The sequence below is a fragment of the Ovis canadensis genome, chromosome 7 (assembly GCF_042477335.2).
Source record: "Ovis canadensis isolate MfBH-ARS-UI-01 breed Bighorn chromosome 7, ARS-UI_OviCan_v2, whole genome shotgun sequence".
NCBI lineage: Eukaryota > Metazoa > Chordata > Mammalia > Artiodactyla > Bovidae > Ovis > Ovis canadensis.
In genome coordinates this window covers 110,723,882-110,738,367 of record NC_091251.1, presented here as the reverse complement: position 1 = coordinate 110,738,367, position 14,486 = coordinate 110,723,882, and the positions used below count along the sequence as shown (strand labels likewise).

The 14,486-nt window shown below is 43.7% G+C and overlaps 2 protein-coding genes across 18 annotated transcripts in view; one reads left to right on the top strand and one right to left on the bottom strand.

Moving 5' to 3' along the window:
• The window catches only part of EML5 (EMAP like 5), a 155,316-nt gene extending 146,914 nt beyond the window's left edge, over positions 1-8,402 (top strand). For all 3 annotated transcript variants that reach the window (XM_069597237.1, XM_069597235.1, XM_069597236.1), the window contains 7 exons: positions 648-836; positions 992-1,164; positions 2,834-2,996; positions 3,294-3,397; positions 4,133-4,286; positions 4,753-4,853; positions 5,111-8,402. In XM_069597237.1, the coding sequence (XP_069453338.1) occupies positions 648-836; positions 992-1,164; positions 2,834-2,996; positions 3,294-3,397; positions 4,133-4,286; positions 4,753-4,853; positions 5,111-5,147 (921 nt within the window). In that variant the 3' untranslated portion in view covers positions 5,148-8,402. The remainder of the gene's footprint in view (positions 1-647; positions 837-991; positions 1,165-2,833; positions 2,997-3,293; positions 3,398-4,132; positions 4,287-4,752; positions 4,854-5,110) is intronic.
• A 376-nt stretch (positions 8,403-8,778) lies between these two features.
• The window catches only part of ZC3H14 (zinc finger CCCH-type containing 14), a 39,941-nt gene continuing 34,233 nt past the window's right edge, over positions 8,779-14,486 (bottom strand). For all 15 annotated transcript variants that reach the window (XM_069597253.1, XM_069597238.1, XM_069597243.1 and 12 more), the window contains 5 exons: positions 11,791-11,911; positions 11,013-11,149; positions 10,675-10,763; positions 9,548-9,654; positions 8,779-9,058 (listed from right to left, as the gene is read on the bottom strand). In XM_069597253.1, coding sequence (XP_069453354.1) covers positions 9,052-9,058; positions 9,548-9,654; positions 10,675-10,763; positions 11,013-11,149; positions 11,791-11,911 — 461 coding nt within the window. In that variant the 3' untranslated portion in view covers positions 8,779-9,051. The remainder of the gene's footprint in view (positions 9,059-9,547; positions 9,655-10,674; positions 10,764-11,012; positions 11,150-11,790; positions 11,912-14,486) is intronic.

Below are 14,486 nucleotides of genomic sequence, written 5' to 3'. Positions count from 1 at the left end.
GAGGAGCCAGGCGGGCTACAGTCCACGGGGTCGCAGAGTCAGACTTCCACTTTTAGGAGCTTTATGTGAGTAATTGGGAACAAGACCAGACATACTGAGTGTCTGCAAGTTAAGGTCTTTCGATTTTAAGATAGTGCAAGAGTGATACACATCCGGTGGAAAGCATACTTCGAATGTTTAGTTTGCTCGTCCCCAGCCAGTGAGCTCTGGTCCGGCCCTCCCGTGACGCGGAGCAGCACAGCTCGCCCTGGCTCCCGGGCAGCCACGCGCTCACGGGGATCAGCAGTCGGTGCACCTACAGCGACCATCTGTACCAAGGCAGTCACACTGTGCTTCACTTTCAGCACGGTGCTCGATAAACACCACGAGACGTCCAGCTCGTTGCTGTGGGTAGGCTTAGCTAAGCGTCCTGCGCGTGTCAGGTAGGCCAGGCTGCCGTGTCCGGTAGGTTAGGTGTGTGAAGTGCACTCCTGACATTTTCACCTTGTGATGGGCTTATCAGAGGCAGCCCCACTGCAGACCGAGGAAGGTGTGTGCACTTCCTACTGCGAGTCGCAGCGTCACATAGGTCAGCAGGTCATCCTTAGGTTGCGAAGAGCAGCAACTGTGGTGGTCCAGTAACTGTTTTGGCCCCACTTGTGTTTCAGGGCAAGATACTGGTAGGGACAAGGAACGCTGAAATCATTGAAGTTGGAGAGAAGAACGCTGCGTGTAACGTCCTGGTGAGCGGGCACGTGGACGGCCCTGTGTGGGGACTCGCGACCCACCCCTCCAGGGACTTCTTCCTGTCCGCTGCGGAAGACGGGACAGTGAGGCTCTGGGACATTGCTGACAGAGTGCGTGCAGCTTTTAAACGGTGTTACGGTTTCTAAGCAGCAGAGTCCTAAATTGCACTTAGCAAGTTCACAGCTGTGTGGAGAATTTGGGGGACTTGGCTTTGTAAGTTCTCTACTTAATGTTGTTCTCTCTGACCCCCCTGGTTCTGATGCAGAAGATGCTGAACAAAGTGAATCTGGGACACGCTGCTCGTACCGTCTGCTACAGCCCGGAAGGGGACATGGTGGCCATTGGGATGAAAAACGGAGAATTTATCATTTTACTTGTGAGCTCCCTGAAGATATGGGGAAAGAAGAGAGACAGACGGTGTGCGATCCATGACATCAGGTCAGTCAACCAGCGGAACGGGACACCTAGGGTATTCTCTAAGTGATCCCGCTTGAATTTGGAGAAAAGGTCCTTGGTGCCTGTAGCATCTCACCCCACCATAAACTGCGCGCTGAGACGTGGCTGCTCGTGTGCGTGCCTGCTCCTCCTTGCTGAGTCATGAGTTTGCTGGGCACCAGGCACAGCACCTTGTGACAGCAAGTCCTCGGGGATGCTTGATGAACACGTGTCCAGCAAGCTCATCTCACCAAGTTATCTTTCACCTGCCCTTTGAAAGCCTGGGAAGTTAGGGAATTCCCTGGGTTCAGTCCCTGGTCGGGGAACTAGGGTACCACAAGCAGATGGCACAGTAAAAAAAACCTGGAAAATTAAAACCCCTAACATCTCTTACAAAGCCTAGAAAATTAAAACTTTCAACCTTAAACACCTTCTCTTAATCTCTACTGAATATACAGTTCATTCCTTTAATCCATTGTCAGTGAACATCTGTGCTCCAGAATCTGAAATAAAATTCTTCTGGAGCCTTTTTCAGTGCTTGAGTTTTTGTTAACAGTGGTTACCATTTACTGAACCCGGGACTTCCCAGGGGGTACTAGTGGCAAGGAACCCACCTGCCAGCCCCCGAAATGTAGACAACCTGCGTTCCATCCCTGGGTCGGAAGACCCCCCTGGAGGAGGGCATAGCCACCCGCTCTGGTCTTCTTGCCTGGAGACCCCCGTGGACAGAGGAGCTGGGGGGCTATAGCCCATGGGGTCGCAGAGTCAGACACGACTGAAGCAGCCTTAGCACACGTGCACACTATTTACTGAGCACTTGTGTGATCAGCAGAGATTACTGAATCGGATCTGTCAAAACTTGCTCTCTTTTACCAGTAAGACCGTTTTTACATTTGACACCTTCCTCAGGATGTCAGTGTATAAAACAGTAACTATGGCTTCCCTACGCCCTCCAGTATTCGGAAGGTATGTCAGCAAGACCGTGGAGCCTTTTCAAAACACCGAACTGCATGGCTTCACGTGATCACTAGGCAAATAGTACTTAGTGTATTTATGTGGCAGATAGTATTTTACTTAAAAATAACGTCTTCCAAGCTCCAAGTCGTATCCCTTCATCTAACAGCCTGACATGAGTTAAGCTGGTCTGTGTCCCTTGCTGTTAAGATACAACCTTCGCAGATAAAAACCCTATCTTACTGAATTATGTAACCAAGTAGTATATGTAAATTGTTAGTGGTTTTTAAAAGCTGAGATATTTTTAAAGATGAAATGAGGAATCACTTAACACTGACGTAAAATATAAACCTGTTTCATGTAAAACAAATATGGTATCAGTCTACAAAATCTGTTTTGCGTATCAGGTAAATCTGTTTGAGGCCGTATTACACACACTCATCTTGAATACTTACTAAGGACTAAACAGGAAGAGTCACTGGTCTGAGGTTGTTTTAGTTGATGTGGCTTCAAGGGGCCTTAGCTGTGGCGCCCGGGCTGAGCTGCCCCGAGGCACGTGGGATTCCAGTTCCCGGACCAGGGATCTGAGCTGCATCCCCTGCGCTGGGAGGTGGATTCTCAGCCCCTGAGCTACTAGGGAGGTCCCCAGAATGTGCACACTGCTGTATTTCATGTGGTCTAATGCATCTTTGCATGTCATCTCTTGTTGTATGTTCAGATTTAGTCCAGATTCCCGGTTTCTAGCCGTGGGTTCCAGTGAGAATTCAGTGGATTTTTATGACCTAACACTGGGCCCCACCCTTAACAGAATTAGCTACTGCAAAGACATTCCCAGCTTCGTCATTCAGATGGACTTCTCTGCAGACAGCAGGCATCTCCAGGTACAGCGTCCACTGCACTTCAGTTCTGCTTCTGCATGTTAGTGCTTTTGAAACTCCTGTTCCCAGCCCAACTCTTGCCTTTCCTTCACTACCACTGTTCACGGTTTCTGTATGATTCCTTACTAATCTGTTCTGAGTCCTTTTTTTTTTTTGCTCACAGACTTTTATTCTCATCTTTTAATCTTAATTATTTTAGAAGTATAAATCAAACAGCATTTTGCCAGTATACTATGAACTGTTTCTGGATTTTTAGTTCTCACATGATGGGATTCTTGTTCCATTTTAACATTATGAAAGGTCTCCACTGGTTGCTATAAACGGCATGTCTATGAAGTGCCTTCAGGAAAACATCTTATGGATCAGGCTGCCATTGACAGAATTACTTGGGCTACATGGACTAGGTAAATATTTCTTGTATTCAGAGGGGAAGAACTGAAAGTCAGGAAAATTAGAAAATTTCTGAACAGCTAGAGCCATTCCCGAGGGAAAGTAATTGAGTTTTAAGTTTTTGTTACCATCTTGAATTCTTCCTAAGAAAATGATATGCTCAGGGTGGGACCCCTCTTGATCAAATATATTTCTATATCAGTTCTTTTAATTAAAGGAAATCAAAGTTGTGACTTTAAAGATATCATGACATTTCCTTAAGTAGGTTTAATAACCAACAAAAACATGTATTGAGTATTGTTAGGCAATAGTATTATTTCTCTTTCTGTAGGAATGTTATTGATAGCAGCTGTTAGAAATGAAACCTTATGAGTGGGTTCAAAGTTGCTGGCTGTGGAACAGTTAACCATGAGTAATCATCAATGAAAATGAAAGATACCATCAAATTCCTATAACATAAACACTTAATTTTTTAAATAGTTCTGTCAGCTATTATAAAGTATTAATTGAATTTTCCAAAGATTTAGTCTAGAAACCCTTAAAACTGTAAATTTTCAAAAAGAAAAGGTATATGTGTGGGGGATTCACATCCCAGGAGAAACTCAGGCTTCCAGGTAATGCCTTTTCATAATTTATTCTTATATCTAAATAACATAATTAGGTACTTAAAGATTAATTACCATAAAACTTTTTCAGGATGGTAAACCTGTGTTTGCTATGGTGGGTTTTTTTTTATTCCTTCTCTGTAGTATTCTAGGAGATGAAGTTATGGGAATCTGGTCCAGACACGCTGAGAAAGCGGATGTCAACTGTGCCTGTGTGTCTCATTCAGGAATCAGCCTGGTAACGGGAGATGACTTTGGCATGGTTAAGTTATTTGACTTCCCATGTCCTGAAAAATTTGTAAGTGTATCTTGGGTTTAGTAGTTTATGTAGCTTTACCCCCAATGTACTTTCAATCATTAGTCCATTTTCCCACATACTATGCGCTAAAACATATTGTCATCTCACGATTTGAAAATAGTTTGAGATTTGATTCTAAACTTTTTTCCAAACTTCCTAAATCCATTACTCTGAAATAAAAGTGGTTAGAAATTATCTCCCCTTGCCCTCAAAAGTCATGCCATCTTCTCAAACTATCCTAACAAAGCTGCACTCAGCCTTTTACCAGACCTTTAATCCATCTGTTACCACACTGCAAATGCTTTTCAACGCAGACCCATCACTCTGAAAAAGCATTTAATCAATAGCTGTGGTCCAAACTGCTGACTCTCTCCAGTCTTTGTGATGGAGACAGTGGTTCCTGACAGAAACCTTTGACTTCAGAGTTTATCACATACGCTGAGCCTTGTTCTTTGTTGTTTTTTAGGCAAAACACAAAAGGTTCTTGGGTCATTCACCCCACGTGACAAACATTCGATTTACCAGCGGTGATCGACATGTTATTAGTGCTGGCGGTGATGACTGCAGGTTGGTGACTTTCTCAGCCCAAGATATGCCAACTTACTAGTTAAGAGATTTAATCACTTCTTCTGACAGGGTCTTGTATGGACTCAGCTAGTCAATATCATTAAGGTAGCAAAACCAGGTGGCTCTTTGGAGTTTGTATACTGTGTACTAAAAGGACTTAAAAAGGAAAAACTTTATGCTGATTTGAAAGCTTAACTGAAAAACTGTTCTGAGAATCTAGAAAGATCATGAACTCACTGCTGTTTTTCTGATTGCAGTTTATTCGTCTGGAAATGTGTACATATGCCTCACTGAAAGATACGGATGCTGAGAAGATTCTGTAAATTAACAGCCTTGAGAAAAGCAGGACTACACAAGCGGAAAAAATAATCAGAACCAAGCCCTGCACGGTCAAGTGGTGCTAACTTAAGATTGAAACAGGGATAAAATGCCTAAACTTATCAAAATGAAGATTGATCGGTTCAAAATATTTGTAATATGCACGAGGTAACTGTCCATAATCCACACACTGCCAGGTAATCCCATGTCACGAAAGGATTAAATGAGCTGATGGTGACAGCCAGACCCCACTCTGGGGCGTGTGCGGATCTGGCAGGCCTGCTGGGGAGGTTTGGGAGACAGAGCTCCTCAAAAAAATGAACCAAAACCTCAAAAACCCAACTTGGATAATTTTCATCCTCTTTTTTTTTAGCAAAACTTTTTTTTAATTTTTATTTTCCAAGATTCAACTGTTTAGTATGTTATCTTTGTGTTTACATAAGGAAATATACCATCACCCTAAAGGATCACAGTTTTTAAAAGGCAAACATTATTTTCCCTAAGAAAATATACACGAGGTCTACTGGAGAATGCTTCCTAAGCGTTAATAAGTTCCCACTTATAAAGGACATTTTTCTCCTGAAAGTTTTAAATTCAAGAGCAAATCCCAAGTCAGCAGTTTACGATCACTACTTTTTCATTTTTGAGCTGCCATTCTCACGTCTAGGTTTCATCCCTGTAACTCAAACAGTAAAACATGATTATAGCCTCATTAATGGAAAAGTATGATAAACAATCATTTCCAGTGATGTACAGTTTAAGGTTTTAGACAGTAGTACTATTTTAACTGGGAGAGAATGCTGAGTAAGATGCAGGCTAATAGAAACATTTACCATGTAAACTAAAGCATTAAATTCACATTTACAAAGTTACACAATTTAGTAACTCTTGAAATAAAATTTTTATAGCCTTTTTTTTTCTATGGAAAAACTTGTTTAACGTATGCCACCCCATAGGCTGACTTCCAAAAGGAATGAATATCGGTCCACTTATGAAACTTGTCTGTGACAACCCTTTCTTGGTGGACTGGGGCTGAACTCTGAGATCTTCACTCCTGTTCACTTTAAATGCTGCCAAAGACCAGTACTTGCCATTCAGGAACTTCCTGTTTAGCTCACTTGTAGTTTCCTGATGACTGGAAATTATGCAGACTGCTATTTAAAAATATATTTTTCTAAGTATGAAGAAGTTTAAGATGCTGTATTGGTCCTATGACTTTTTATTTTCATGTGTTAATTATCTTTGTAGTGTAATAGAGCCTTTCAGGTTTCTAGTTATCTGTTTTCTATGTGCAATACCCTGTAAATATGAAAACCAGAAAAGGCCGAGTTACATCACGGAAGCCCAACCAGTGACTGAACCTGGTCCGTTTTAGAGCTCTGAACAGCTGCGTCTGAAGGACTGACTGGGGTGTTCCTTTAAGAAGCTTGAAACATTAAGATCATTTTCTTTCATTTTCGTGTCAATGGATTCTCCTAAATTAAGCCCAATTTGATGAAACACTAATATTTAAAGCTTCTGTTCATGTATACTATAAAAGACTAACTGATAAAGCTAAAAATTCCCCTGAACCCACTTCCCCTCTATTTGAGGCAGCTGCAGCTTCAGATGCTCCTTGGGTCAAGTTTACCTGCTTCTGGCTGAAGAGAAATTCCAGTCTCATTACACGCCGGGTAGAAACTCCGGCCGTAATCACGGAACCACATAGGGGGACCTTGCTTCCCCCCGCGTTGTCCTTCCCGCGGTCGGCGTGCGGCGGCATCAGTCCCCGCTGTCCGTGTCCCGACGCGGTCCTGCTGAGTTCAGTCGTCAGCCCACAACCGCTGTCCTCACACCAGCCATCGACTGAGGCCAGGTGAACAGCCGTGACAGGCCGTGTGGATTGATTTTTTAACCCAGAGGGTTGTTCCTGTGGGTAGTACCTGACTGAGCTCCCCAATTTGTAAGCTGAGCTCTCCCCTGGCACCACTGGCCGCCTCTCTGTAGGCAAACCCATGCCCGGACACCCTGGTGCCACTCACAGCCACCTCTGCTCCCTTCCCTTTTCTGTGAACTTTTTTGATGGTGGTTCATTTTGGACCAAGTTATAGTGAACTTCTGCCTGCCCATAAACCACAGCAACTGAAAGATGAAACTCTTAATGCATCTCCTTAAATAGAAAAAAATCTGATTTCAGCACATTATTTCCTCAAAAATGGCTGAACTAAATCACTGGAGCCCCTGTCTCCCGTTCACCTTCTCCACAGTGAAAGTATGAGAACAGATATGCTCCCTTCATGAGCACTGGCGCTAAAAGTCTGTTCGAGTTTCTGTAAATACGATTTGAAACAGATTCCTTCTGTAGAAATAAAGCATCTCAAGTAAGTCGACACTCGAATGAACAAGTACCTTAGATTTGGTGGAGTAAAACTTTTCAGAATGAAGTGGAATTGCCATTTCACCCGAGGCTAACCACACGGTGGCTTAATGCATGCCCTGTGTGCCATCTTGCTTCTTCTGATGTTTCAAGTCTTATAAGCACAGCAAAGTGCAACTTAAAAGATGGTTTAATAACTAGTTAATTCTTTCTTCCAACAGCAAAGAGATGGCCACAAGGCTGCAGGTTTTAGCATCTGAAACATGGACTTTTACAAATATGTAGTTTTATTATCCCTTGGATGTATGACTAATAAGCATGTCAAACAACGTTTTTTTTTTATAGTTTAATTTGGTCCTTAGAATATTTTGAACTTTACTATCCTTTTTGCATTAACTCTTTTTTTCTAACCAACTTTTAGCTTTACTTTTTAAAAAGCTACATTGTCTTTTAAAAATCAGTGATCTGTTATTTAATTCTAAAGAATTTGACACTTCTTGCCTTAACAATTTTAAAACCACACACAAAACTCTATATTTTCATTCAGTATCCCAAAAGTTAAGTCCTATTTTGCAGTTTACCCATCTGATCTCTGTAATTATATAGTCATTTAAAATATACTATTTAAATCTAGTTTTTACATTTAAAAAATTATCTTCAATAATAACTATTTTCTGTGGAGTTATTTCTGAGAATGTTATTTTTCAGAACATGAGAATATGTATGTATAGCTATAATCTTGTGAGTTAAAGTTTGTTCTGATACCTTATGTATATGCTTGTAAAAAATTTTTGTACAATTTTGTGATAATGTAGATCCCCCAGATACTTATTTAAAAAGTGTATGTTAACAGTAAATGAAAGCATTTTAACGAACTGTTGCTATTTTTTGCCTTTTGCATTCCAACTATGGTCCCCTGCACGCCCCACCTCACTCACCCTTTCTCAGAAAGCAAGGGAGCAGACATTTGGGAGCCATTCACCAAAGCAGCACTCAACTCAAAAAGCCTTGGTAGTCAGTCAGTTTGAAGAGCAGGACTGAATAACTGTGTCATGCCACCTCAGCACTCTGGGCCACTCCCTGTTTTCTGGGGAGTCAGAAAGTGAAAGCAGCCATCCAACTTCCAGAGTAAGGGCCCCCCCCCCCCCCCACTCAGCGCTGGACACGCAGCACTGCGGCACCTCAGCTGGACTGTCAGCACCAGCAGTGATAGCACCACGCTGTCAGTTCTGATACCTGAACACAGCAGTGTACAAACATGCCTCAAGTGTTTTAATAGAGTTCAGCTTTTCCTTAAACTGTCTTTCCACAGTCAAAACAAAACAACAAAAAAAGACCCAATGTTAAAATCACTTAATAAACTTACAAACTTGAAAAATTAGACACTTCAGATAGGCAATAAACTTCATATCATGAAAGCAATATATTCCAAGTTTCAAAGACCTGACAAATTCTGCAGAGCGTCTTTCATCAGTAGACGGAAACTCTCAAACGCCACCGTCTTCTGTCAGGTAGGACTGGGTGTCACTCACTGAATAAACAAAACCAAAAGTTTTCCAATTAACTGCTTTAATTAACATCAGTTAATAGAAGTTCAGTATTTTCAGATAATATCTGCTCTACAGATTACAATGTAAAGATAAAGTTTGTAAAAGAATAAATTATATAAGGTACACAAAAGATACGAACATATGCATTTAAATGTAAGGGTCACAATAAAAATATTTTGAAACTTAATTTCAATGTTTAATAATGTCCAAGAAAACTGATGTGAAAATTTGTAATCTGAAGGCCTTAAGTTCACATAGTATGTTCAGAAGTTAGAGGAAGTCTGAAGCAAACAAACAATTGCTGAATGAAACAAAATTTGGTTTATGTAGTGAATTATCTTGCCTTTAATTGAACAGCAGACAAAAAGTGATGCTTCCCCCAAATTTGTATGCTTACAAATTTAAGAAAGTATTACATATACTAGAAAACCATTTGAAATGACATTAGAAAAACTACTTCTAACCTTTACCTGGTCTGAGGTCGAATCCATTTCAAGGCATGTCGTGGTGGTACCGCAATGGTGGGATGGTAGAACGTGCAGTCAGGCCGTGTACACTGAGTGTTAAATCTACAGTGCTACAGAGAGAGAACAGCTTCAGCACGTCTGCAGAGCTGATGCAGAAACCCACAGCGACCTGGGGGGCAGCAACCAGCCCATGAGGGCAACGGGGCAGCAGATACAGACTGTTCACGTCGACTTTGGTACTACTGAAGCCCTCAAACAGGAACCCCCACCAAGACAAAATCCTAGTCAAAGAGTAACAAGGTGAGCTTCAAGAGGAGCCTGAGCACATGATACAGAGCTCCTCCCGTTCGTGCAACAGCCACGTGCCCATCCTGCCCAGCACCCCCCATTTTCACCCTCAACTGCGTCCAACCACAGCTGGGGAACTGAAGGCCTTTCACGTGGTCACTAGGCTGCCGTTTCAGAGAGAAGGTGATTCATTCCAGCAGCCAGACAGCTGGAGACACATCGACCAATCTCTAGTGCAGACAATTGTAACTGCGGATACACATGTGGACTGCAGATGGCGTCAGTAAGTACTACTGGACCTCAGCGCCTCTGGTCTGGCATGAGGGTGGGGCAGGGGGACACACATTTGGGGCAAAGAAGAACTGAGCCCAACGAGCAGCGGGGAGCATCCCTCTCCCGGGAGGGGAGGCTGCTGCGCTGGGCCGCTCAGTCGTGTCTGAGTCTCTGCGACCCCACGGACTGCAGCCCACCAGGCTCCTCTGTCCGTGGATTCTCTGGGCAAGAAAGAACACTGCAGTGGGTTGCCATGCCCTCCTCCAGGGTGTCTTCCTGACCCAGGGATGGAACCTGGGTCTCCTGCTTGGCAAGTGGATTCTTTACCGTCTGAGCCACCAGGGACACCCACAGGAGATTAGTCTACTAACATTAAACCAGTTCAGATAACTTGGCCTAATGGGCCACACACAGGCTCAGGGACAACTAGGGAATAACTTAAAGGTCTTAAAAACCATGAAGTTAACTCTTAACAAAAAAGTTAAACTGGGAAAGAAAAAAGACAATATACGGTTTGCTAGTGAACAGGCTGCCACTAAATTCCTTTTTGGGAAGGTGAAAGTTCTTACTTTCGGATGATAGAAGGGACACTCCATTTTCTTACAAGCTGGGAAGTAGCGGCACAGCTGACTACTGGAAGGCGGTGCTGCTGCTGTGACTGCAGAGGTGAGATTTGGCAAAATCATGGTTAGTGCAGTTTGTGGATGTTTTTATGGGAACCACTTTAAAAAATGGACATCTGTAACACCCACTACTCAAGATACAATACTTTAGAATGCTACAGAATGGATACACCTGTTCTGTGAGACTAGTTACCTGACTCTTACACGATGGTCTCAAACTATTTCTTTTTTACAGTCACAAAACTTTCCCCTCTTCACTCAGATGCAGAAGTGCAGTCACTGACCTGGTTTTGGAGGCAGTCCTGGAGTTCTTCGGCTCATGTGAGTGAAGGGACAGTCTGGTTTAGTACATTTTGCATCATATTTACAATTTGGATGAACAAACAGACACTTCTCAGCAAATTTACAATTGGGAAAGGCTCTATAAAACAAAATAAAACATATTATTCACATTTAATCTCCCAAACACATGGTTTTTTGTAGAGATGGTCCATTGTACTCTTAATTCCATCACTACTTGTTTTGAGAAACACTGAAGTAACAAGAAAAAAAAAACAAACTCCCATTTCTAAATGATGCCAGATATCAACACAGGACACAAATGCCTATTTCAAAGCCTGGGGGGGTAACAGACTTTCATCTCAGGCCAAGTCACCATGAGAAGCAGAAGTGTTTCTTGGGACAGGAAGAGACACCGTCTACTCTGTAACTGAGGTCTAACATTTTATGCAACAGGGCGTTTGCTACCACCAGTGTGTTCTGGCGAAACTCTTGTCAGCCTTTGCCCTGCTCCATCTTACACTCCCAAGGCCAGGCCTGTCTGCTCCTCCTTCAGTGTACAGAGCCTTCAAAGGAACCCAGAAGCTTCAGTGTCTCGAGAGGCACGGAGGCGACCCCTGCCGCCTCACCCTCATAGACACCAGGTGTGTGCTGTCCTGGAGGGCACACAGGTGCCACTGCGGCACGCAGTCACAAAGCTCACGCCTGGCCACAGGAAAGAGCCAGAAGGAAGCTCTCCCGAGGAAGTGACCTGAAAGCCAGGAGCGAGCTGCTGCGACTCACTTGCAAGGCGACACGGGGTGATGGTAAGCGCACTCGTCCCCGTTCTTGCAGGCAGGCCAGTACTTGCAGCGCTCCAGCAGCTTCTCCGGCTTCTGCGCCACGCTCAGCTCGCTCAGCTCAGCTACAGAGGGGAACGAAGTAAAAGTCTTCACTCAATATAACCGATTCAGGACATGACACCTTTAGTGAACTTCCCTCGATACCCAGTCTTAGAACCTTATGTTCTTCTAACAAATGAGTCCAAATAATACAGCTAGAATCTTACAAAAGATTACTAGGGTGCAGACTAATGTTCTCACTGGGAAGAGGAAAGTGGACAGGGACGCTCAACAAGAGTCAGTTCTCCCTGAAAACTCCAATCCTCTTAATTATTTCAGCTGAATGAAGATTACAAGAGAAAAGAGTGTCAACTAGGGAAGCAATAAAATGAAACGGGAACTGGAAACTCGAGGTGATAAAAAAACGGGAAGATGATTAGCGTCTAAAACCAAGTGCTCCCACTCGCCGAGGTATGCGCAGCTTTCTAGGTACAGGTGATAGACTCACATCAATGGACAAAGGGAGGAAGAGATTCTGCCTAAAGCATCACAAATGTCCTATGACCCAGAGGGGCCCAGAGGATCACTTATCAGATCAGAGTGAGGCTGTCCAGATGTAAGGTGGTCCAACGGAAGAAAGCCTCACAGAGGAGACCTGCTCAGACAAGGGCCTGGAGAGTACACGCATGGCCCCGAGGTGCTGCTCAGCACCTCCCCTCCCGGGGCGGGCCAAATGGCACCATCGACGACGCCGACGCCAGAAAACGGCACTCGTGCCACCAGACTGCCGCCCGACTCGGGAAGCAAACACCTTTTCATCTGGGATCTAAACTCTATTTTTGGGCTGAGCTGTGCGGCATGTGGGATCTCCGCTCCCTGACCAGGGAGGGAACCCAGGCCTCTGCAGTGGGAGGTGGGAGTCCTAAAAACTGGACGAAGTCCCCCATGACATCTAATTTTCAAATGACAGCAACTAACGGAAACTTAAAACACAGAATAAACCAAGCAGCGCCTGAAGACCACAATGAGACGCTAGCTACTGACCCAAGACACCCGAGAAATGGGTATTCTGGAAAACGGAGTAGGGGAGCTACTGACAGATCTCAGGAGCAAAATACGAAAGAAGTTAGAACACCTGTGCAACGAAACTCTCTTTCTGATGAAAAAATGTCATATATATACACAAAGTTCACAACTGGTTTTCTTTAACGTTTACTTCCTAAGCTATCAACACTCTTCCTGTTTAAGAGGCAAATTCACTTTTTATTGCAAAGTATAAAATCTGGGCTGCCGTGAAAGGCCAGCCAGAGTGGCTTAAAACAGCCGCTGCAATTGGTGGCATCCTTGAAACACCAGACAGGAAAGCAACTAACAAGTGTCAAAGCCTCACCTGGGCAGGCAGAGCAGGCTGGACGAGAGCCTCCTGATGGAGCCTTCTCGGCCTCTCGTGTCCTCTGCTGCAGAGCTCCGTCTGAGCAGCAGCAAGAAACTGAGAGGCCCAGGTCAAAGCCGTGATGAAGGTGGCTCCTCATCACCACGCACCACGCAGCCTGAAGGCAGCTTCCGCGACCCAGGGGTCACGGCTATGCTGCATAAACCAATAAAGCTGCGCGCGCACGTCTACGTCTAAACAAACTCAGACCTCAAACTGCGCTTCTCATGTGGCTCAGGGGCAAAGAATCTGTGTGCCAGTCAGGAGACGCCAGTTCCATCCCTGGGGTGGGAAGACTCCCTGGAGGAGGGCATGGCAACCCACTCCAGTATTCTTGCCTAGAGAATCCCATGGACAGAGGAGCCCGGTGGGCTACAGTCCATGGGGTCGCAAAGAGTCAGACGCGACTTGGCAACTAAACAAGACCCCGAGGTACCAAAAATTAAACTACCAAACTGAAATCCAAAGTACTAAAAACACTGGAATCTTCTCATATTTTAAACAAAATATATGGGGTCAAGAAATCTGAACTGCCTGACTACTGCAGTTCTTATCACCTCAGTTATTAACACTTACAATTTTTCTTCCTTTGAAAGAAAAGTCAAGATTTTACAACTCACTCCACCTATCAGAACTGATTCACAGCAGTCCACTCTGTTCAAGATAACAGCAATTTGTCCATTGCTCACTGACGATCTCCCCCTAAAGGCCACTGTATTTTTAGTGACTAAAAAAGGTATTTAATACATTTTCGTATCTCTAACAAGAGGATTACTGTGGGAAATTTTCAGAACCCATTACTGCCTTTTCTTTGATGCTCTTCATATTTAATATTCAGTAATTGTCTCCCTTACCAATGAAAGTGTTCCTAAAATCTTTATAAGTTGTGAGGAATGTGACTGGTATTCATATAAAGAATGAAAATGCTCGAGGCACTGCACTGGCCACTGATTTCCAGCGAGAGAAGGATTGCTCAGAAGCGTTCATCTGCCTAAAACCACGTCACTATTTGAACTGAGTTCATCTCTACTACTATGCTTCTGTATCAATGTAAACAAAAGGTTTTTTCCTAAACCTCCAAGAAGTACTTTGAAGTATCAGGTAAGAAACTCCTTTCAAGGGAATTTCACTGAAGTAGAAATAACATCAAAATCCAAATAGAGTTTTCTGTCCAGTTAATTACTAATTACAAGTGTAACCAACTACTGCTGCTTCCAGGGGAATAT